Source organism: Delphinapterus leucas, chromosome 17, assembly GCF_059928025.1.
Source record: "Delphinapterus leucas isolate spDelLeu-1000000601 "Yukka" chromosome 17, BTC_Dleu_Yukka2, whole genome shotgun sequence".
In the NCBI taxonomy this organism is placed as follows: Eukaryota; Metazoa; Chordata; class Mammalia; order Artiodactyla; family Monodontidae; genus Delphinapterus; species Delphinapterus leucas.
The window spans coordinates 29057321-29082718 of record NC_143145.1 but is presented as its reverse complement, the minus strand read 5'-3'; the positions used below and the strand labels follow the sequence as shown (position 1 = coordinate 29082718).

At 37.4% G+C, this 25398-nt stretch overlaps 1 protein-coding gene across 1 annotated transcript in view; it reads left to right on the top strand.

Annotated features, from left to right (window-relative positions):
• PKHD1L1 (PKHD1 like 1) overlaps window positions 1–25398 on the top strand; it is a 156210-nt gene that overhangs the window by 66369 nt on the left and 64443 nt on the right. Inside the window, 16 exon segments of the mRNA XM_089898812.1 lie at window positions 1579–1721; window positions 2141–2245; window positions 3176–3364; window positions 4147–4317; window positions 4863–5089; window positions 6174–7158; window positions 10884–11132; window positions 11837–11986; window positions 13411–13585; window positions 14541–14697; window positions 15437–15593; window positions 17299–17378; window positions 17851–17980; window positions 18998–19127; window positions 22916–23157; window positions 24248–24384. Coding sequence (XP_089754938.1) covers window positions 1579–1721; window positions 2141–2245; window positions 3176–3364; window positions 4147–4317; window positions 4863–5089; window positions 6174–7158; window positions 10884–11132; window positions 11837–11986; window positions 13411–13585; window positions 14541–14697; window positions 15437–15593; window positions 17299–17378; window positions 17851–17980; window positions 18998–19127; window positions 22916–23157; window positions 24248–24384 — 3427 coding nt within the window.

Sequence of the window (25398 nt, the reverse complement as noted above, 5' to 3'; positions counted from 1 at the left end):
TCAGTTGCTCTCTTCACCTTTCTACAATTCCTTTTGCAAAAGATTCTGAAAATATCTCATAACATGCAGTGTGATGCTTAGGTTTGAGACCAATACCATTCAGATTAGGTTGTAAGATTTCTCTGCAGAACTAGGTTTATGTATATGTCACGTGACTTTCATTCATTCTGGAAATACTTATCAAGAAGTTACTGGGGGGCAGGCACTTTCTCAGTGCTGGATTTATAGTGGGGAATAAGAGGGATGTGTCCCCCACCTTAATGGTGCGCACAGTTTTGTTGGGGAGGCAGATTTCAAACAGATTACATCAATAACTGGATTATAAATGAGAAAAAGGATATGGATAAGAGGCCCCAGGTGCTACAAGAACATATAATAGAGCTAATTTTTCCTGAGGGACTGGGGACTGGAAAGAGTTCTCTGAAAAGGTGGCAAGTAAGCCAAGAAACGGGTGGGAGCTGCCAGGTGAAGGAGAGGGTGGAGAGAATCCTCCTCCAACTCTGACTTTCCTTTAAATAAGTGTTTAGTATTTTCTTCCCTGAAGCCGCTTGTCAACTGTAAAATTTTAGTTCTGGCATAAGGAAGTTACTGGTTTAGAGCACTTAGAAAAAGAGAAAACTGGAATTTAGGGATTAAAAAAAAGGCAAGTAAAACTGATGTCAGAGTAGAAGGAGAGATCATTGTAGAAGAGTCTTGTGGGAGGTGAAGAAAGAAGAGCAACAGTAAACATAAACTTCAGCACTACATCCCCTCTTAGATTCACAGGGCAGAGCTCACATGGTTCTAGAAGAGCTGTTGGCTTGTGCTTTGGCGTGATGATATAACGGGCAGAATTGACAGCATACAAAACTGGGTACTTGGGTGGTGGTTCAAAAACTACCAATTCAGTTATGATGAGGAAGTTAGATAAAAATTAACACAAAGACTCATTTGAGTTATGGTGGGAGCTGGGATGTGGAAGTCAACTCTATATGTCAGGTCAGAAAAGCACTGTACATTTTGATGGCCTCCTAGCAGATACATTGTAACGAAGCAAAATAAATTTAAAACCCTCTACTTGAAATAGTGGGAAGGGAGAACATGACAAGTTTTCAACAAATATAGAATGATAAATTCAAATTAATTGCACAAAATTTTACTTATACTAAATGTATGGAATTTCATTACTATTCTTTTTTATAGATAATGCTGCCTTTATGGGGTTTTGGGGTTTTTTTATGCCTTTATGTTTTATTCTAATAACTAGATAAAATATTTTAAAGGATTTCCTGTATTTCTTGTGACCTCAGTTCTCATAACCATATTTTTCCCATAGTATTTTAAGTTCTTCCATCTCAAATTCTCCTGCCATGGGATTTTCAGAAATGTTATTTTCATATTTAGGGAAACAACTATTATATATTTATATGATCCAACCAAATTGAGGTCATGATAATTATCAGATTATCTAGTTTGAGAAAGTAATGTTTTATTAAATATTCAAGTACTTCCTCTTAAATGAATCAGGTCCTAAGAAGAGTTTAACAACATGACCCCATGGAATGCTCGTTGAAATATCTATTAATTTTTCTTTTACAGAGACAAATTAAATGCTTCTATACAGTATATTTTGCAAGTGACCAACATGTTTCCACAGAAGGGCTCCTTATATGGTGGAACTGAAATCACTATAATGGGTTTGGGATTCAGCACAATACTAGCTGAGAACACTGTGCTTTTGGGTAAGAGTTTCATCCTCACAGGAGGGCTGTTATCATTTTTCTCATCTTAAATGATGTGCTGTAGGTGCTGTGTTATTACACAAATACTCTCAGTCATGGAAGCTTTGTTTTTCTATTAGCATGTAAAAGGTTAAGTGTATTTGGTTAGGTGGTAAAAATAAACTAAATAGCTGCTTTTGATTTCAATAAATAATTACCAAATGTTTAATGTGTATAAAACACTTTAAAAAAGGAGAGGTCTCTGTTCTAAAGCTAGTCAGTACTCAAACATGATTGCTATCAGAAAAAAGTACCAAAGATCCTACTATGTAATGGGGAGCTTTTGTAGGGCCTTGACTATTTACTAATTATACTTCTTCTCTGTATTTCACAAAAACTATTTGAGAAAATGTTTTTTCCCCCATCCTTTTTCTTTCTAGGGTCCTTCCCTTGCAATGTGACAGCATCATCAGAAAATGTCATAAAATGTATTGTTCATTCAACAGGGAAAGTGTTCAGGATTACCAACAGTGGGGAAGATTCAGGTATCAGACAGCATTTGTCTGCTGTAAATAATGGAGACATGTTACCTTGGAATTAATTTGATTTTTACTTATAATACTTCAGAGTATTCAGAGAATAATTATTGTTATTTCTTTGTATAAGTTGTTAATAGTTTGTCTAGAATTTATCCACTTGACATAGGGGGCCACATATAGAATGAATCAGCAAGCAGTAGACTTGAGTCTAGAAGGCTAGGCTTAGGATTTCCAAGTTCAGGAATTGCCACTTGGTTTTACTGCAGTATAGAACCTCCTGAATTACTATAGTTTGTTTTCCATTATGGGTTTCTAAATAAATATTCAAATAGAAATTATATAGATTTTTGCGTGCCTCAATGCCTGAGAAAATTTTTGTGTTTAAAGAATTGATCAGAGGGCTTCCCTGGTGGCGCAGTGGTTGAGAGTCTGCCTGCCGATGCAGGGGACACGGGTTCGTGCCCCGGTCCAGGAAGATCCCACGTGCCACGGAGCGGCTGGGCCCGTGAGCCACAACTACTGAGCCTGCGCGTCTGGAGCCTGTGTTCCACAGCAAGAGAGGCCACAACAGTGAGAGGCCCGCGTATCACAAAAAAAAAAAAAAAAAAGAATTGATCAGAGCTTTTAAAAATATTCCATGTGACATTTCTGAACAACTTGTTTATTGACTCTGATCTTTTTCAAATTGCCTCTCGGTCATCAGTTTTGGAGTTGTGTGGTTTATCTTTTCCTTAGCTTCTCATTATGTTACTTTCCATTATTTCTGTTTATTTTTATTATGTGTTTAAAGTAGACGTGTAAAAGTTTTACAATGTTAATTAAAAAGTTTTTTCACTCGTGGCTGTATAAAAAGGAAATATTTTCAAAGATAATTATTAAGAATTTTTACTCCTTTTCCTTTTTTCTTTAAAAATATGACTCAATTCTTGCTCCCAGTACACGGATTAGGTTACGCCTGGTCACCATCAGTCTTAAATGTGTCTGTGGGAGACACAGTGACATGGCATTGGCAAGCACATCCATATCTCAGGGGAATAGGATATAGAGTTTTCTCTGTCTCCAGTGCTGGAAGTGTAATTTATGATGGCAAAGGATTTACCAATAGAAGAGAAAAATCTGCATCAGGTATGTTTCCACTTTGTTGCGTTTTGCATCATGCTTCTTTTTCCCAGATATAATAAAAAGAAATTTGTTTAGATTTAAAATACTTTTGCATAAATAATATATACAAATACACAAAATGATTTAGCTGGCATTTTATTGCTATAGTAAAAATATTACAAATTTATAAAATATTCCAAATGAATGTCAGCCAGGTATTTTATACATCAGAGATGAGTTCTGATATCAGAAATATCTCTATTCATTCTGGAATAATCAACCAGAAAAATATATTGAAACAAGCGAAATACAAAGAAAATTGAAGTACGTGTTTTAATCATACCAATCTGAAAGCAAGTATGAACTTCTGTTGATTGGAATCAGCTTTAAAATCAGTCTTTCTTCTAGGACAACTTAGCGTCCAGTGTGCCTTTTAGACTGCCTGTTTTGTTCTACACATGTAGCAGTTTGAACTTTTTACTCATGAACACAAACTGTTTTTCATTGCATGTTGAGTTTTTCTTTAAGATTCTGTGAATTATGCCAGGTTTAACATGGTTTCTGTAGAAAAATTAATGCTGGATCTTGCCTTCCTAGAATATAATTTCATTATACAAGACAGTTCTTTTATAAACATTTTATAGTTGTTTTATAGTCATTTCCTTACTACTTCCTGTTGAAATATCACATGCATGAAAAATAAGAAATCTGTCACCTGCATGCACGTTTGAATGATTATTTCAAATTTCTTTTCAAAGATGCATTAATTGCTTGTATTTATTATGTGCAATCTCATTTTATGGTAGGTTCATTTTCTTACCAATTTACTTCACCTGGAATCCATTATTATAGCAGCGGGTATGTTGATGAGGCCCACTCCATTTTTCTCCAAGGAGTCATTAACGTTTTACCAGCTGAAACCAGGCACATTCCCCTGCACCTGTTTGTGGGTGGCACTGAAGCCACATATGCTCAGGGTAAGAAGGTTAAAGGTAGAAACCCTGTCACTTCGGTGACCCAGGGTATATGCAACCTTTCTGGAGTAGGAGGCAGATGACTGGGGCTAACTGTCTGTCACTAGCCGCATGACCCTGAATAGGTCGGGACTGCTCTGAGGCTAGAATTTATTCTATAAAATAAGGGGATCATGTTAATGTTGTCCTGTCAGCCTCCCAGAATCCTTATGTGCCTCAAATGAGATGTTAATGTGAAAAAGTTCTGATAACTCTGTAAGTGCCTGAAAATATATTAAAATGTGAGATGATGTTGTTTTATTTTCCCCATAGGGTCTGGCCTTAGACAAATTGAAAAATAAATTAATTTTTTATTCACTCTTTACTGTATCATCTTTGTCCAGGTCTTTCTTTTAACTTTGAACCGCCTGGGTCTCCTCTTGTCATTTGGGAAAAAAAGACTTACCAGAATATAAACCACCATCATCAAAATTAGAGTAATGCAGTCTGAAAACAATTCTTGTTTTAGAATTTTATCCATGACTTACAGGCAATTCTTTTGTCTGAAGGAGGACCCGTGAATTTGCGCTTAGGAAGCTCTGTGACAGGCTGCCTGGCGACAGAACCCCTGTGTGGCCTGAACAGTACCGGGTTTGCACATTCAGATAGATTGCTCTTTGAGCTTTCAAGTTGTTTTTCACCATCTATAAGCAACATTAGTCCATCCATCGGAACACTAAATGAATTGATAACAATTACTGGACGTGGCTTCAGTAATCTCACATGTGCTAATAAGGTAAGAATATAAAGATCTCCTTTTTACTTCTGTATACACAATAAAAGGAAGATGTTTCATCCATAACCTCGTAGTTTAATTTATGACAGCTTAATTGTGATATAATTCACACACCATACAACTCGCCCATTTAACGTGTACAATTCAGAAGCTTTTGGTATGTTCGTAGACTTGTGCATCCATCACCACAGTCAATTTTAGAACATTTTCTTTGCCCCAAAAAGGAACCCCACAGTCCTTAGATATTACCCCCAACCCCTCCGTACTTCCTGGCCCTAAACAACAACTAATTTGTCTGTCTCTGTGGATTTGCCTATTGTGAATATTCTTATAAATAGAATCATACAATATGTAGTCATTTGTGACTAGCTGTATTCACTAAGCATAATGTTTTCAAGGTTGATCCATGATGTACCATGTAGCAGTACTTCATTTCTTTTTATGACTGAATAATATTCCACTGCATGGTGTATACATTTTATTTATCCATTCATTAGTTCATGGACATTTGGGTTGTTTTCACCTTTTTGGCTATTATCAATAATGTAACTATGAACATTTTTGTATGATCATAATTTAGTTTAAGATTAATCCAAGATATGCCTTAATCAGCCCCCAAATTAATTTCATGAAAAAAAAGTTTGCACTTGATTGATTTTTTTAAAATTTGTTTATTGATTGATTGATTTTTTGGCTGCATTGGGTCTTTGTTGCTGTGCACGGGCTTTCTCTAGTTGCGGAGAGCGGGGGCTACTCTTCGTTGCGGTGCACGGGCTTCTCATTGCGGTGGCCTCCCTTGTTGTGGAGCATGGGACTCTAGGCATGCGGGCTTCAGTAGTTGTGGCTCGAGGGCTCTAGAGCTCAGGCTCAGTAGTTGTGGCACACGGGTTTAGTTGCTCCACGGCATGTGGGGTCTTCCCGGACCAGGGCTCGAACCCATGTCCCCTCCATTGGCAGGCAGATTCTTAACCACTGCGCCACCAGGGAAGTCCCCAATTTTTTAAATTTAGTTGTTGCTAATACAAAATTTAAGTTCACACTAGAGTAATGTATTGACTTGTTTTCATGTTCATTTTATTTTCAGGTTACAATTGGTAGCTATCCCTGTGTTGTAGAAGAAAGTAGTAATAATTCCATTGTGTGTCATATTGACCCTCAAAACTCAATGGATGTTGGCATCAGGGAAATTGTCACAGTAACTGTCTACAATCTGGGAACTGCTATCAACACACTGTCCAGTGAATTTGATAGGCGATTTGTACTTTTGCCAAACATCGACGTGGTATTACCAAATGCAGGGTCAACTACAGGAATGACAAAAGTGACCATAAAAGGCTCTGGATTTGCAGCTCCTTCTGCTGGTGTACAAGTCCTTATGGGTCATTTTCCATGTGAAGTTCTGTCAGTGAATTATACAGCCATTGAATGTGAAACATCTCCTGCTCCGCAGCAGCTTGTGAAGGTAAATCTTCTGATCCACGGAGTGCCTGCCCTGTGTCAAGGGAACTGCAGCTTTTCATACTTAGAAAGCATCACTGCTTTTGTAACAAGAATCTCCCCAAACACCATCAAAGGATCTGTAAAAGTTCTTATTGAAGGAGAAGGTTTTGGCACTATCTTGGAGGACATTTCTGTTTTCATTGGAAACCAACAGTTTAGAGCAATCGATGTTAATGAAAATAACATCACTGTTCTTGTGACTCCTCTTCCGGCTGGAATTTATCCTCTTAGTGTTGTGGTGGGAATGAAAGGCTTAGCTCTGGGAAACCTTACTGTCAGCAGCCCCCCAGTAGCATCTGTCACACCAACTTCTGGAAGCATTGGTGGTGGCACTACTTTGATGATCACTGGAAATGGCTTCTATCCAGGCAACACCACAGTCACTGTTGGGGATGAACCTTGCCAAATTATTTCTGTCAATTCCAGTGAAGTCTACTGCCGTACCCCAGCAGGGACAGCTGGAAGGGTCAGTGTAAAGATCTCTGTGAATGCAGTCGCTTATCCACCTCTGTCATTTACGTATGCCTTGGAAGATACTCCACTTCTCAGAGGAGTTATCCCAAGTACAGGTACGCCAATACCTGCTTTTTTGGTGTCTTGATATACTATGATCAGTAATGTTTACTAGCATAGAATTGGAATAATGTTTACAAATGATTTTTAGGATGTGTTTTTAGACAAACCCTCTTAATCAATACATGGGATTTGAGTTCTGTGTAGTCTCTATTGTGCGATTATTTTTTGCACATTCTTGGGATAAAATTTTTGGCCAAATTCCCATTTCTGTTTTAAAACAAAATCCCCATTAACTTCACCTAAATTTCAAAATGAGGAAGAAATAGATGGATACTTGTGGACTAAAATTGGTCATTAGTTTATGTCACTAATGTTAATATGACAGGCAATACCTGTTAAAATTCATAAGTAGTTCATCTTATTAACATTGAGAATTTTTTAGAGTATCTTGTTTCCAGGAAACTACAATTGATTTTTAACTTTATTAACACAACAGAATTCCTTTTAAGGGGGTAATTGGCCCATTCAGGTGGAAAAAATATTATAAAATAGGATTTACTTAATTATTTAGTATGACTTGCTCTTCTGAGCTAAGAATAGATTGAGATGTCTTCCTGATCCTTTGTCATTATGTTACGCTGTTTCTGATCACCTTCAAGCTATTGGAATGCTTATCATCTATGTAATGATTTCTGAAGAGGCAGCTATAGTCTAATGGCTGAGAACATGGCCTTAATACCTGGATTCACACCTTGGTTCTTCTACTTTCCAGTGGTGAAACTTTGGACGAGTTTCTTAAAATATCAGTTTCCTTACACATGCAGATACCTTCCTCATAAGGTTAAAAAATCTCATTCATATAATGCAACTTAAAAGTTTCCTTTAATAAAGAACTTATTAAGGGACTTCCCTGGTAGTGCAGTGGATAAGACTCCGTGCTCCAATGCAGGGGGGTCCAGGTTCGATCCCTGGTCAGGGAACTAAATCCCACGTGCATGCCGCAACTAAGAGTTCGCATGCCACAACTAAGGAGGCTACCTGCCACAACTAAGGAGCCAGCGAGCAGCAACTAAGGAGCCTGTCAGCTGCAACTAAAACCCAGTGCAACCAAATAAATAAATATTTTTAAAAAAATAAATAAAATAAAGAACTTATTAAATGTTGGGCTTTTAAAAAAAGTCTTTGTTAATTGTTAATTTACAGTGCCAGGAAATGTATCAGGTTTGGGTAAGATGTATTCTGTGCCTTCAAGAAGTTTGCTATTGAAATTTTCTTTTAGACATCAAGTTTTCTCATTTAGAATTTTAAAAAGCAAATATTAACAGTAGCAATGGCATACTTCCTCCCATATATTTGCAGTCATTGCAAATGAAGAACATATTGGCATATGTTCCTTATTTCCATGAACCATTTCTGTCTCATCTCTCTTTGAATGTATCTTTCAAAACAATGTATCTGAAGATAGATGAGACTTGTAGACAAGTGAGAACTGAGCTATTGGGTTGGCCAAAAAGTGCCTTTGGTTTTTAAGTAAAAATAAAAAGCACATTTTTCATTTTCACCAAGAACTTTATTGAACAACGTATTCACCCTTTTGTTCCAACTACTTTGCCGTTTTTCAGGCAACCCGTAATTCCATCTTCCCAAAACGTTTCGTCTTTTTGAGCAAAGAACTAGTCCAGGTGCCTTTTACAGTCTTCCAGGGAATTGAAATTTTTTCCATTAAGAGAATTTTGTAAGGATCGAAATAAATGGAAATCCAAAGGTGCAATGTCTAGTGAATACAGCAGATGAATCAGAACTTCCCAGCCAAGCTGTAACAGTTTTTGCCTGGTCATCAAAGAAACATTTGGCCTTGCGTTATCCTGATGGAAAATTATGTGTTTTCTGTTGACTAATTCTGGACGCTTTTCATTGAGTGCTGCTTTCACTTGGGCTAATTGGGAGCAGTACTTGTTGGAATTAATCGTTTGGTTTTCCAGAAGGAGCTCATAATAGAGGACTCCCTTCCATTCCAACCATATACACAACATCACCTTCTTTGGATGAAGACCGGCCTTTGGTGTGGTCGGTATTGGTTCATTTCACTTGCCCCACGATCTCTTCTGTTTCACATTATTGTACAGTATCCACTTTTCATCGCCCATCACAATTTGTTTTAAAAACAGAACGTTTCTGTGACGTTTCAGTAGACAACTGCATGTGCAAATATGGTCAAAAAGGTTTTTTTCGCTTAAGTGGAACCCAAACATCAAAGCGATGAACATAACCAAGCTGGTGCAAATGATTTTCAACGCTTGATTTGGATATTTTGAGTATGTCGGCTGTCTCCTGGATGGTATAATGTTGATCTCAATTAATGTCTCAATTTGATCGCTATCAACTTCAACTGGTCTACCCAACCGTGGAGCATTGTCCAGAGAGAAATCTCCAACACGAAACTTCGCAAACCACTTTTGACATGTTTGATCAGTCACAGCACCTTCTCCATACACTGCACAAATCTTTTTTTTGCGTTTCAGTTGGCATTTTTACCTTTCTTGAAATAATAAAGTATAATATGCCAAAAATGTTGCTTTTTTTCTTCCATCTTCAATATTAAAATGGCTACACAAAAATTCACCAATTTTGATGTCTTTTTTTAAATGCACGCTGATATGACAGCTGTCACATACAGTCTAACAAAATTGTTTCAAATGAAGTTAAAGACAACTAAGTGCTACTAGAGCCATCTTACGGAAAAAAATGTTCAAACCTTTTGGCCCACCTAATGTTTTATTTACTGAAGAGGCAAGGTATACATCACACTTAGAACACTTCCATATGAAAGGTGAAAATACCAGAGAAGATTAAAAACTTAAGACCTGAAAACATTTTTTAATCTTGTATCTTAAAACTATTCGTAACATGAAAGATCTCAATATCTATGGTCTTTAAAATGGCAACTTACATTTCAGTGACACTTACTATGGTCAGTTATGTAGTTATTTTTACTGTTACTACTTGAATTAAAAGCAAACTAATACGTGGTGACTCTGCATTTGTAACAAGTTATGTTGATTAATAACTATTCACTTATTATTTAAGTACGTAGGTCTGTGTTTGGATGCCCTGTGAAAAATTCCATGTGTGTAATGCCCTCAATGCTTTTTGTCAAAAGAAGGAAGGAAGGGAACAGAAGGATTGAGATACTTTATTCTATGTACATTTATTCAAGGCATTAACATCAACATTCATCTATAAGTCTTTAAATTAATTCCTTGTTTCTGTATTTACTATCTTACACCTAATTATATATCATAATTTGTTTATCAAGTCATATATATTGAAAATATTTGAATTAAGAAAAATAGTCCATTCATCAGAAGAGTTGCAAATATCAGGAAAGTACCAAAACTTTTAAAAAGTAAACCTCATCCCTAAATATGCTCTAACCCACCACCCACTGCTCAGGCATTCATTCATTCTTCAGACATTCTAGATCTCTCTTTTCCATTAGCCTGAATTATTAGTAACTTACAACTTTCATCTGTAGAATGGACAGATGTGCTAGAAAATAATGAACATTGAGATAAATATCTTATAATCAAGATACCATAGACTGCAATGAAATTATAGCCAAAATGTATATGACATGACATGTACTGTTGGTATTTATATTAGTTTTAAAATACTGGATATTATTTTGTTTATGTAAATACATGGGTATATCTTTAAATGCATGTGCAAGTATTGGAATTTAGGTATATATTTATATGGTTTGCTTTTTGTTTTTAAGGTCCTCCAGGGACTGAAATTCAGATCAATGGGTCAAATTTTGGTATTGATATCTTGGAAATTTCAGTGATGATAAATAACATTCAGTGTAATGTGACCATGGTCAATGATACTGTATTGCAATGCATTGCTGGAGATCATGCTGGTGGCACTTTTCCTGTTATGATGCATCATAAGACAAAAGGCTCTGCTGTGTCCACAGTCGTATTTGAGTACCCACTTACTATTCACAATATTCATCCAAGCCAAGGTAGGCATGAATGTACCAGAACCTAGAAATATTTTATATTGTTTCAGTAAACACTTATTTAGAAAGAAACATATTCTTCAAACCCTGCTAAAATGTGTAGTTCCTATAACACACTAAAATATTTTTGTTTATGCATCAAATTAATAAGCATGCAAGGGTATCAGTCATTTCAAAATATTTGTTTAATGCCTATATTTCTCTTGTGCTATATAATTTATTTAAAATTTAATATTATTGAAAATGTCCAGGTTTTATTTGGAAATTGTTTTTAAATCATGTTTAGATATCACTGGCCTGTAATTATGTCTATCTAAATAAGTATTATTTTTCTGTTTGAAAATTATTTTAGTGGTTAAAAACCTTAAGCATAACCAATGTGCTTTTAACTAAAATGGTAACTTTACATTTGTGTTTTGACTACTCAAATTCTTTGTGACATTTCTTTTAAATAAAATTTTAGTTCCTAGAAGTAGTTTAAATAAATGACCAGATGTGACATTTACTCAGTGAAGGTTTTAAAAAACTACAATCAAAAGAGATTCTGTTGCACTAATATAATATAATATAAATAATTTCAGTTCTTCAAATCTTTTCATTTAATGAAACTTGCTTCCATTTCAGGTGTTAAAATAAAGTTAAATATATGTACAGAGGAGGTTTTCTTTTCATTAACTTTGTCTTTCCCTTTTATATGTCTTCATTAGGGAGCTTCGGTGGTGGTCAAACCATGACTGTGACAGGCACTGGGTTTAATCCACAGAATTCAGTTGTATTAGTTTGCAGCTCCAAATGTGCAGTCGACAGACTGAAATCTAATTGCACAACATTATTATGTGAAGTTCCACCTAATAATGGTAAGTAGTCAGAAAAAAGAATGGAAGTCTTTGAGAACTGTTTAATTTTATAGAGATGAGTCTGAATTTCTTTTTTCAATTTTTTGTGTTCATTTGGGGCAATTGAATCACCTTTATGAATTTCCTGATTTTAAGCAATTTCTTCAGAATTTTGTTTTCTAGGCTTATAATATTTTCCAAGATTCATGACATTTGGGTTAGACTGAATTGTTTTTAGTAAATTGCAGTTTTTCAGTTTATCACATAAAGAGCATGCCAAATGGAGAACATGTTTTTAGTTCCTATTGGAGTATTAACTTTCCCTTAAAGGGGGGATAGTATAATGGTTATGAGCATGAACTCCGGTAATTCGTTGCCAAGATTCAAATGCAAGCTATGTCTTTGGGCAAGTTATTCAAGCTCTCTGTGTCTTAGTTTCCTCTTCTGTAAAATGAAAATGATCACATTAGCCTACTTATTGTGAGGCTTGATAAGTTAATGTATGTGAAGTGGATAGAATGGTATCTGAAACATGATATGTGATTTGCTATTATTATTACTCTTATTTATTTTTACTTAGTGGTTAAAAGTCTGGGCTCTAAGGAGCCCCTGAATTTGTTTTGCCACTAACTGTCACCTCAGCTAAGTAACTTAACTCCTGTCTGTTTCAGTTTGTCCATCTATTGAACGGAGACAATATTAACCCTAGTTCAGTGGGTTACTGTGAAGTTTAAGTATCTGGTATTTTAAGTACACAACAGATTTTAATTATCTAACAAAATTTAAGAGGAACTAAAGAGAGTAATATAGATGAATAAAGGATATGGTTTATGGACAAACATTTTTTTAAAACATTAACAAAATGTGATGAAGCTTTTCTAAACATTTTTGCTTCTTCTGACTTCTTAAAGAATACTGAAGAAAATGTAACACTTTTGTGACTGGGCTTACTTATCATTTCAACATCAGAGTTTGTATTCTGATTTTTTTTTTAGTGCAGTAATGCTATAAAGATTTGTCAAGGTTTCTTTACCTTAACAGTAGCTCCGCTTCTTTTTTCAGCGTTTTTGTATTGAGTTTTTGTAGCTTTTCTGTCTGTTACCTCGCTTTCAGCTGTCAGCGTGCTTGCTATTAGCCGTTCTTCCTTCTGTCCTCTCTAATTTGCAGTGTTGAATCCTCTAGGACTGGAAAACCAAACAGGCAGGTTTGTAGAATTGTCTACAATAAGAGGCTCTGAGGGAGGATCTAAGGGTTTTTCCCCTGTTGATAATGTGCGTGAATTTTGTGATGTGTTTGACTATTGCTAGAGATCTTTATTACTTCACATAGAGCCTGTGAAAGTGACTTTGGGAAAAGGAAGATGTTATTAAAAATATTTGGGAGTTTTGGACGTGAATAAGGGCCTAATGGCAGAATCGAACTCAGTTTGATTCCTCTTATCATAGGCAGGGGACCCAAGCAAGCCTGTGAAGTGAGTGTGGTCAATGGGAAGAATTCATCTCAGTCCACGACTCCTTTTATATACACCATGTCAATGACTCCACTCATCACTGAAATAGCTCCCAGGAGAGGCAGTACAACAGGGGGCACCAGACTTACAGTCCTGGGATCAGGCTTCAGGTACTGTCTTCACATGCATATACATCAGTGAATCTTTCCGGACTCCAGCTGTTATGCCTGCTTTCCCGTGCGCCAGGACAGTGTTTGAATATAGTCACGTAAAGTCTACCCACCTGCTCAAAAGCCACACTACATTTACTGACTACATACTCTGTGTCAGGAACCTTTCTACCCCATAGAAACGTCCTGCCTTACCTTCTTAGGTATTGTTTAATACCATTTTATGGCTAGAAGACTAAAATTAGAGAGGCTAAATAACTTGCCCCAGATCCTAGTAAGTAACATCACAAGTATAAGTCACCTTACTGTTACGCTTTCCCCAGAATCTCATCTCCAACCATCATCTGCTTCATTGGCTCAGTGAAACATCTCTTCATCCATTTCCCTGTAACTGTTTAGGTTCCTTCTTCATAAACATATGCATTATTTTGGCTCAGATTTTAGGTACTGCCCTGTCATCATCCCTCAAGTACATTAAGTTTGACTTCACAACCCCAGATCATTTAAATCATAGCGGGCAATGTTAATCCCTCAAGTACCTGTAACTACCTTGGACTTGCATTTTTACATGGAGATTAAATTCCAAAGTCTGTGAATGTGACAAAAAATGTCACATAGGCAAGATAATCGCTGAAAGTGTCTTACATAGGTGCCTGCTTGGAGACCAATGTAGAACTTCTCAATAATTTGAACCCAAGCAGTTTTTCTCCAGCACTGCAATACTTGCTAGTTTGTACAGTTTTATTTCCTGACCTCTTAATCTCTTTGTTTACTTTTTTCTCAACAAATATTTTGAAGTTTTACTACTGAAAAAAAAGTGTCAGTCTGCACTTTGATAGCTCATAGGTAAGATCATTAATTTTACAATAATGCGTATGAATAATAGGGTTTGACAATGGGACCTAGACATTTGAGAAAAACGTCAATGTTTTGTTTTCTTTTTTTTACTTTACAGTGAAAATATACAGGATGTTCTTGTTACCATAGCTGAAGCCAAATGTGATATTGAGTATTCCAACAAGACATATATTATCTGCATGACAAATGCCCACACTCCTTCAGGGTGGGCTCCAGTGCATGTCAACATCAGAAGCATCGGCATGGCCAAACTGGTAACAGTGCTGTTGGATAGAGTAGTCTCAGCAATAGAAAAACTAGCCTTATGGGAGGTGAAGTAATTGGTAATGGAGTTGTTGGGTTTTTTTTGGCTGTGTTGGGTCTTTGTTGCTGCGCATGGGCTTTCTCTAGTTGTGGCAAGCGGGGGCTACTCTTCGTCGTGGCACGCGGACTTCTCATTGTGGTTACTTCTCTTGTTGTGGAGCACAGGCTCTAGGCGTATGGGCTTCAGTAGTTGTGGCATGTGGGCTCAGTAGTTGTGGCTCGTGGGCTCTAGAGCTCAGGCTCAGTAGTTGTGGTGCACGGGCTTAGTTGCTCCACGCCATGTGGGATCTTCCCGGTTCAGAGATTGAACCCGTGTCCCCTGCATTGGCAGGCGGATCCTTAACCACTGCACCACCAGAGAGGTCCCATTAATGGACCTTTTACTTTGTTAATGTCTCCGAAAAATAACTAAGATGTGACTATAATAAATTTAAAGTAGGTTATTTTTTTTTGCTTGTTACTAAAATTTTATTATTTCAGATTTCTAATTATTCAGGATTGCAGGGTAATTGGTAATAGCTTTTTTAGTTTTTTATTATTGTGAAATTAATCAACAGGCAGCTCTAACATATTTAAAGTAGGTTATACTTAATGAAAATGTTCATTGTTTTAGGTTTCTTCATTTTGAGGAATTAAATGAAGAATTGTGATAAAACCTCTAAATTTAAAAGTCTCTCATTTCTATTACAGGATAATGCTGACTTCCTATATGTTGATGCTTGGTCCTCCAACTTCTCGTGGGGAGGAGCATCGCCCCCAGAGGAAGGCTCACTAGTTGTTATTACAAAAGGACAGACAATTTTGCTGGATCAGAATACCCCTATCCTGAAAATGTTGCTCATTCAGGGTAAATTTCTGAAAATCTGTTTATTAGACTCTGCCTGTGAAATGGTTCTGTGAAGTTAATTTAATCAAAATTCATGATTATGAACATCCATAGTTGTATCAGGTTTTGAATACAGAGTTTAGTACTGAGTTCTTTAAATTGAGTATTATAATCCATTTGTGGTTATGAAATTTTTTATTGCATTGCAACCAGAATCTTCTAATGAAATAGAATAGAAAATATCTGAGTGGGGGCTTCCCTGGTGGCGCAGTGGTTGAGAGTCCGCCTGCCGATGCAGGGGACACGGGTTCGTGCCCCGGTCCAGGAAGATCCCACATGCTGCGGAGCGGCTGGGCCCGTGAGCCATGGCCGCTGAGCCTGCGCATCCAGAGCCTGTTCTCCGCAACGGGAGAGGCCGCAGCAGTGAGAGGCCCGCGTAACGCAAAAAAAAAAAAAAAGAAAATATCTGAGTGTACTGCATCTTTTATATGGGTAAGCGTCTTTTAAAGTCAAGTGTTTCATGAAACTTTTGTTTCAATAACTGTGTGTGTGTGTGTGTGTGTGTATACACCAATGCACATGGAGTGGATTACAATAGTAAAAACGTATTTCCCATTTAGAAAAACACTAGTATAGTGGGTCCTATAGGGGTTATAAAAATCATAGAGATTTGTTAAATTCTATACTAAATGACCCCCCTGACTCCTCTTGGATGCCAGGTTGTGATTTAACCTTTGTCTGTGAACCTGCTTTCAACTGTTACACGAAGTTCTCTCTGCTTCTTAATATCTTATTTTTAATATAGCAAGCTAAATAGCCAGAACTGTGACAATTGTGTGTAAAAGAAACAATAATTGGCGAGAGTAAAACACTTGAGGCTTTAGTATATAAGCTTTGCCATAATGGTTTTAGCTGTTCATAGGCCTTTGCATTTTGTTTTTGTTTTAACTTCTGGGACAACAGCAGTGTTTCAGTTATTTGAAGTTATTAACTATTGAACCTTTGGATAGGTAAAGTTTCACTGTCCACAAATTTACATCAGTCTCTTAAAAAATGTATCTCAGCACATTCTTTAATAATGCTAATCAGGCTATAGCTGTTGCTAGTGCAAATTAGTGGATAAAAGTTCAGACCTAATGTTGGCATTACAATAGTTTATGAAAAGTGTTTTTCTTTTATTTTAATTTTTGGTTCTTAATTTATATTTTGAGGTCCTGTGCTTGTAGAACTAGAATTCATGTAGCTGCACTATTTAATAACATTTAAAATAACAAATGATCAAGGGGGAATAATCTGCCCTGGGGTTTGATCTCCTAGCAGCTCCCTGGGTCTTGTCTGAAGTTTTTTTGTTTTTTTTTTTGTTTTTTTTTGCGGTGTGTGGGCCTCTCACTGCTGTGGCCTCTCCCGTTGCGGAGCACAGGCTCCGGACGCGCAGGCTCAGCGGCCATGGCTCACGGGCCCAGCTGCTCCGCGGCATGTGGGATCCTCCAGGACCGGGACACGAACCCGTGTCCCCTGCATCGGCAGGCAGACTCTCAACCACTGCGCCACCAGGGAAGCCCTTGTCTGAAGTTTTTATACTTCATGTTGCCAAAGAGCTGAAGTAAAGTGACATGCATAGTGACGGCAGATAGGAATAAGAAGTTAAATTTTAGTGTATAACTTAAGAAATAGCTTTTAATAAGACTATTCCTTGTGATATATTTCAAAATTGTATGGTTTTTAGGTGGAACTCTAATATTTGATGAAGCTGACATTGAACTTCAGGCAGAAAATATTCTAATTACAGATGGAGGCGTTCTTCAGGTATACGAGAGAACTTGATCTGTATTCATTGCTAACCTCTCCATTTCTTTTTAAAATATTATGTGTAAAATGGACAGTTAATTATGCTAAACTCTCACTAGTTTATCTTTGTGTAGGTCTCTGTTCTTAGCATAAAATCTTTTTTCTGGATTTTAAAAGTTCCCTAGAATACTGTTGTGCTTTTAATGGGAAGATAAAGCATATTTTCATAGAGCAGAATTGTAAATAGAGCAGAAAAAAGAATTAGCTCTGAGATGCGGCTAAAGTCAGTCAGTATACTTTCCAAAGGTCTGGCATCGTATATTTAGCTGACTGGAAAATGTAAGGTTTATCTTTTGGAGGAAAGATACTGAGAATGGAACAGTTGATTCTCAAAAGAGAGGGGAGAAAAGAAAAGAATTTCCTTTTGAATGATTAGAGTTGTGGATAATGAGTTTTACTTTCTGAATGATGCTTGTGAAATCCCTTGCAGATTGGGACGGAAGCCTCCCCATTTCAACACAAGGCGGTCATTACCTTGCATGGGCACCTGCGATCTCCTGAGCTCCCGGTATATGGCGCCAAGACGCTGGCTGTGCGGGAGGGAATCCTGGATCTGCATGGTACGGGCCGAAAGGATTCAAGGAACTGGTCCAGGAGAGACTAGCCAGGAAGCCAGAGATAATCCTCCTGATAACTCTCTTTAAATGAAACCTTGCCAAACTTCTCCTGTCTTTACGTGTTCCCTCTTTACCCCTCTTTACCTCTTCCCTCCTTTATCCAGGTTAGATCAACCCCTACAGACCACCAAGACTCACAACCAAGGTCACTCCTAGGACGCCCTTCCTTCACATCCTTTGCCTAATTTAGCACTTGAAACAGTTCATACTGATTGTTTTCTTTATTCATCTATCTAAACAAAAAGGCATTAAGTCTAGAAGCAGAAATTATAACTTCTTATATTTGTATTTTAAAATGGGCTCTTTCTAAAATATAACTATAAATTTATATTTGCACTGTTCTATAACTATATGTACTGTGGAAAATTATCAGCAAATAAAAATGATTATGATCATGTTTGAGGTATCAGTGTAGCATTATTTAAAGGAAGCATGGTGTGAATCCTTTTTATATGAAGTCTTCTACATTGCAATACTCTACCTCTTTTATAAGTTTAGAATATATAAGGATGATACCCCATTATGATCATAAATGTCCTACATTATGCTAAATATATACACTAATAGAATTTTCAGAAATTTATACATTTCATCTGTCTCCAGATTATCAATTTAAGCAATTCCTATCAACAATGACGAAGATAATAGGCCTCTGCCCATTTTAACAGTAGTATCACACAATTTATATTGAGTTCATATAAAGATTATCATAAATGGGATATGTCATTGCAGAAGGATTTTTTAAAAACTTATAGACCTATACATGTTATTACAAACCTGATTATTACTTTTATAAAGCAAGCACTCTAAATGTTTCTTTTTTGAGAAAGGTATAAGATGCTAAGGTAAAATGAACTTTCTCAAAATTGATTCAATCCAGGAAAAGATTAAAATGCATGAAACTCTCAATATCCAAGAAAACACATCTGAGGAAATTCTCGGTTTGTATGTTGGCTCCAGGTCTGCCTGTTCCTGTGATTTGGACTCATTTGGCTCATACTGCAAAGGCAGGGGAAAGGACTTTGATTTTACACGAAGCAGTAACTTGGAAACCAGGAGATGAGATCGTAATTGCAAGCACAGGACACAGGTATGATGTCTTCTGGACCCGCTAATTTTGATTTAGAATAGAGATTTTTTTAAACTATGTAAACAAGGGATGATTCAGAAGGTCCACAACTATTTAATTTAAATTTGAAACCTAGAATAAAGAAGCGTGAACAGCCAAATATGTATTTGACAAATATTAACATTGGGTTGACCCCCAGTGTGTTGAGTTTCCACTGACTGAATTTACCATGAGAAAAAGTATAAATATATACTAATAAAAGATTTTAGTCATTTTCATGGTTAAGTTCCCATGTAAGATTTCGTTTGACAAAAGCATTCTGTTATTAAAAGTCAGTTGAAAACCTCTGAGTGAGAGCTTTAGCTAAGTACATCAATGCATGCAAAAATGTAAATGAGCTTCTTTGTTTGGCGCCACCAAATGACACATTTGAAAGAAGCTAGTGAACTCTTCTTATCTTACAGTCTTGGCAGTGGCTCCCATGGAGCAAAATTGTTAGTAATGATTGAATAAAAGGGAGGAAGGAAATTATAGTATGAGTGATGATTAACGTGACCTTTTACATGTCTGACATTTTACAATCGAGGCTGCTTATGACCCTTAATTTGTTTAATTATATATTTTAGCAAATAAGAAATAAAACGAACAAAACTAACACAGCTACACCAAGAATACTGGTGGGGAGAGGAAGCAAGAGGAGCCTTATTTTTGCTTTATTGTTCAAATTATAAGCAATAGCAAAATTGGATATAGTCGATGCTGATCAGGGAACAAATAGTAATTTATGACAAGAAACAGCTAAATTATGTTAAGGTCGTGACTCAGTATAGAATTAGAATTCAAGGTGGCATTTTGGGTTTGTCGTTTTCCAAGTTAAAAATAGACTTGCAGACATTACGAAGTGTTAAATATATACTTAGCTTTATAAGTGCCCTTTTTTTCTCTGCCCTTGGAATTGCATAATGGCAAAATTAAAAAGCAGCAAAATGACAGGGCTTACAAATAGAATAGAAAGTCCTTATTTATAGCTTTTCGGGATGAAATAAAAGAGTAAGTTTAGAATTTAGTTTAGGAATATTTCATTTTAAGAAACAAGAATTAAGGAGTTTCCCACCAAATCTAACTCATTGTTCACTATTTAATTCATAAATCCTATTTCAGAGTTTGTAATGCAGGTGGTTAAGAATACTACTTCTAGGGACTTCCCTGGTGGCGCAGTGGTTGAGAGTCCGTCTGCCAATGCAGGGGACATGGGATCATGCCCCGGTCCGGGAAGCTCCCACATGCCGCAGAGCGGCTGGGCCCGTGAGCCATGGCCGCTGAGCCTGCGCGTCTGGACCCTGTGCTCCGCAACGGGAGAGGCCACAACAGTGAGAGGCCTGCGTACCGCAAAAAAAAAAAAAAAAAAAAACGAAAAGAATACTACTTCTAAAGTCAGTCTGCCTGGGTCCAACCCCCAGCAATACCATTTACTAGGCCTGAGGTCATGTTATTTCACCTCTCTGTGCTTCTCTAAAATTGGAATGCTGTTAGTATGTATCTCAGAATTACTGTAAGGACTAAGTGAGTTAATATGTGTAAAACAGAGCAGAACTTGACTCAAAGTTAGTGCTAGATAAGTGTTAGATATTATTACAAAGGAAGAAAAGGTGCATTTAGGTGCATATAACATATAAAAATGCTTTTTTAGAAACTTCTTTTGTTTTTTTGTTTTTGTTTTTGTTTTTTTGGCTTCATTGGGTCTTCGTTGCTGCGTGCGGGCTTTCTCTAGTTGCAGCGAGGGGGGCTACTCTTCATTGCGGTGCACGGGCTTCTCATTTTGGTGGCTTCTCTTGTGGAGCATGGGCTCTAGGCACGCGGGCTTCAGTAGTTGTGGCACGTGGGCTCAGTAGTTGTCGCTCATGGGCTCTAGAGCTCAGGCTCAGTAGTTGAGGCGCACGGGCTTAGTTGCTCCACACCATGTGGGATCTTCCCGGACCAGGGATCAAACCCATGTCCCCTGCACTGGCAGGCAAATTCTAAACCACTGCACCATGAGGGAAGTCCCTGGAACCTTCTTTTCTAAAGAAATCTCTGTTCATCTGAATTCAAGAGAATTCAGGAGAGGCCAGTCCAAATCACCTGAGGGATCTTGTACTATTGATACACCCTATCTCAAGCATCCTTAATCTTCACCTCCCCCTGCCCTCTCCCCCTATAATTTCTTCCCTGGGTCTTTTGGAATTATGAGTTTCCCCATCCACCCACCATCTTGAAAAAAATAATAATAACTTTGGTCTCCTGTCTCTTGTAGCTTCTGTCTCTCTTTCTCTCTGTAAATTATTGAACTGCTTAAATATTATACCCATTTCTTCCATTTCATTCTCGCTATCCATGTTTTCCCTTTAAATCCTACAGTCTAATTTTGATCCTCATAAAAACTTTCCTAGTGACCTTCTGACTATCATCATTCTTCGCTTCCTGCATATCACCAGGTTCTCTTGGTCCTTCCCTTGAAATGCCTCTTCCACCAGCTTTCCATGCACTCAGTTTAATTTAGACTCTCAGCCCCTCACCCTGGAATATTCCATCATCTTCCTATTTGGGCTCCATTCCTCTACCTTCTTACCTCAGGAATTCATTCTGCATTGATTTATTCAGTCAGGGAAAAACTGTGATTGAATTGTGACACGTACTGGACCAAGTGCTCAGCATACAGAATGATTTAACGGGTGTCTTACCTAGAGGAGCAGACAGGTATGGGAAGGACAGAGAAGTAAATGCATGGTAGGACTGCAGTGTGGTGACCGTGAGTGCTGATGGGGCCTCACGCAGAGCTTACTGGGAATCCAGAAGAAGAGTTGGGAAAGGTGAGAGAGGTGCCTTTCAACGTGTTTCACATGCGACATTGTTATTTAAACTGGTAGTTAAAGGAGGAAAAAGATTTGCAAAGGGAGAGAGGAATCAAAAAGGAATGTCAGGAAGATACAGAGGTAACTCCTCTAAGGGCACCTCTGTCAACAGCACCAATCACGCTTTAGTAGATAATACACAATCAGCCGTAGAAACACATGTCTCTCTGAACTCAGGGGCACTTTCTGCTTGGTATCCCCAATACTTTGCTCTGTTCCTAGAAAACAGGATGGACACTCAATAAGTCTTTGTTGGAAGGACTCAGTACATGAATGTGTATATTATAGGTTTGGCCAGTCCTTTTGCTGGAACTTGGTATGTGTTGAAGGAATGGGTAGAAATGAGAACTCCTGAGCTCACCTCAGTCGTTTCTTTTCCCTGCTTAGGAACCTCCAATGGATTCCCTCTGTAAGGGTTTCTCAGTCTCAGCACTATTGACATTTTGGACCAGATAATTCTTTGTTGTGTATCATAGGACGTTTGGGTACATCCTCGGCCACTACCTTCTAGTAGCAACATAGCACCCCCAACAAGTTGCGACAACCGAAAATGTGTCCAGTTATTACCAAATGTCCCCTGGAGGGATGAAAGCATCCCTGGTTGACAACCACTGAGTGTGATCCTCAAAGTTATAAATGAATAGTACTTTTGAATACTTTATAGAACTAGTCCAGTTCTGTGAACAAGTATAGCACTTGGAAAATATTTATTTAATTGAAATGCATCTGTAAAATTTATTCAGTTACTCTAAGAAAGAGTAAAATACCGTCTTGGATTTCCTCTTCAGAATATTGTATGACATAAAAAGTTTTCCTGTTTTACAGATGAGTGTTCAGAATAGCATAAAACAAATACAGCAAAACACTGTTATGTTAATTTATATTAATTTTGAGAGTTTTTGGTTCAAATTTTTACAGACACAGCCAACAAGAGAATGAGAAAAGGACCATTGCATCCGTATCTGCTGGTGGCAGGAACATAACGCTAACTAATCCGCTGAATTACACACACTTAGGAATCACTGTCACCCTCCTTGATGGAACTCTGTTTGAAGCAAGGGCAGAAATTGGAATTCTTACAAGAAATATTTTAATAAGAGGATCTGACAACGTGGAGTGGAATAACAAAATTCCAGCATGCCCTGATGGATTTGACACAGGTAGTCTTAGCAGCCTTAGTGTGTCGCCAAAAATGTTTATAGACACTGCAAAAATATTCCCTGTGTGCAAAATCAGCCCCTGTTGAGAACTAATGGACTTGGTTATGCTCTAGCAATAAATAAGCCCCAAATCTTAGTGATTAAAAATGATAAAGGTTTATTTCTCATTGATGCTGCACGTGTCCAATATGGGTCAACAGGGGGGCTCTGCTCATTGTTATTTTCCAGGGTCTAGGCTGATGGAGTCTTAATCTCAACATGGGTTTCCATGATCTCTGAGACAGGAGATGAGAAGGCTGGAGAGTTAAGCACCAGCAGTTTGTTACTTTGGTCCTAAAGTGACATGTGTCCCTTCTTCTCAGGTGTCAATAGTTGGAACTGGTTCCATGACTATAATTAAGTTACCACAGTTCTCATGTATATTATATATATATATATGTATTTATAAAACTGTGTATAACCATATAAATGTATGTGTGTAGTTAAGAAACACAGTGCATTTCACAAGTCTCTTTTAAATATTTTATGTAATCACTACTACCATTACAATCCCATAAGTACTTGAATAATAGCTGATATAGCTTAGATACAGGCTTTTCTTCGATGGGAAGCATAAGACAAAGCTTACTGATCAATGTCAAAAGACCTGCGTTCTGATTCCATTTCATGTGCGTGGTCTCACAATGTCCATTGTGAAACCTAGTTTCATCCTGTTTAAAATAAAAATACTTCCTGTTCTGCCAACCTACTATAGTTGTAAGAGTTAAGTGAGATAATGCATGTTCTAATCTTGTACCAGTGTAAGATCGTATTAGCTACGTTAATCCCAAATCTTGGGGAAAATAAATTCAGCGATAATAAAACAAAATACCTGAGTGCTTTAGGGGTTGCAAAGGTGAACAAGACAAGGCACTTACCTTCCTTACTATGCAGAGGAGGAGATAATGTGAACGCAAATAATATGTTCCAGGGTGAGATTAAAATTGTATGTGAATAAAAAGGTATTATTAGGTATGAGAAACAGTCTTTATATAATTAGAGGATTTTGACACGGTTTTTCTTTATGATATCTTAAAAAATATTTTTAAAGGTGAATTTGCTACACAGACATGTCTCCAAGGAAGGTTTGGAGAAGAAATAGGAAGTGACCAGTTTGGTGGATGCATTATGTTTCATGCTCCGATACCTGGTGCTAACATGGTAACTGGAAGACTAGAATACGTAGAGGTAAGAGGCATTATCGTTAGCGCTTTGTCCAAAGTTTTCCATACAATTAATGTGAATTGAGCACCTGCTTTTTGCCAGATGCTACTTATAATCTGATAGAGGAGACATAAACAGATGATTTTAATACATCCAATTATTCACTCACATAATCATGCCAAATTTTTGTTTCTCTGCTTTTATCACACCCCACATCAAATTCCTTAACAAGGTCTATCCACTCTGCCCACAAAATACTGTATCCTGAATGTACTGTTTTTCTACCTTTTCCACCTGGTCCCTAACCCAAGCCACCATCACCTCTCACCTGGTCTACTGTGCTTTTCTCCTAACTGGTCTTCCTGCTTTCACGCTATCTGCAGTGAAGTCTCCACACGACAGCCAAAGTACAATTTTTAAAATGTGAATCAGATCTTGCTAACACTGTTCAGAGCTCTTCAGTGGCTTCCTATTACACCTAAAACAAAAAGTCCAAGCCTTTTCCAAAGGATCCACGTGATCTGACCCCCTGCTGGCCTCTATCTTGTGCGATCTACCCTTGGCGCCTGCCATGCTGGCCACATAGACCTCCCTGTGTCCCTTGCCCACGTCAGGCACACTCCCGTCTCAGGTTCTTTGCACTTGCTCTTCATCCTGCCTGGAATGCTCCTCCACCAGGTACTTAAATGGTTCACACTCATTTCAGTCAGATCTCTTCTCAAATGTTATCTCTTCAGAGAGGATGTTCCTCACCACTTTTATTTGAAATAGCTGCCCAAACACCTGTTTTTCTTTATTAACTCATAACTCCTGATATATTTTTAATTTGTTTTTTATCTCTTCCTCTAGAACATAAAGTCAGTTAGTTCAGATATTTTTGTCCTTCTGGTTTTCTGCTGATTCCTCTGTAGCTGGAACAGGACTTAGCCTATAGCAGATTCTCAATTGACTATTAACTGAACAAATATATAAATAAAAGAATAAATATGCAAGTTATGCCCAAGAGATCAGGAGCTCCTCTGTATCTTATTCATATTC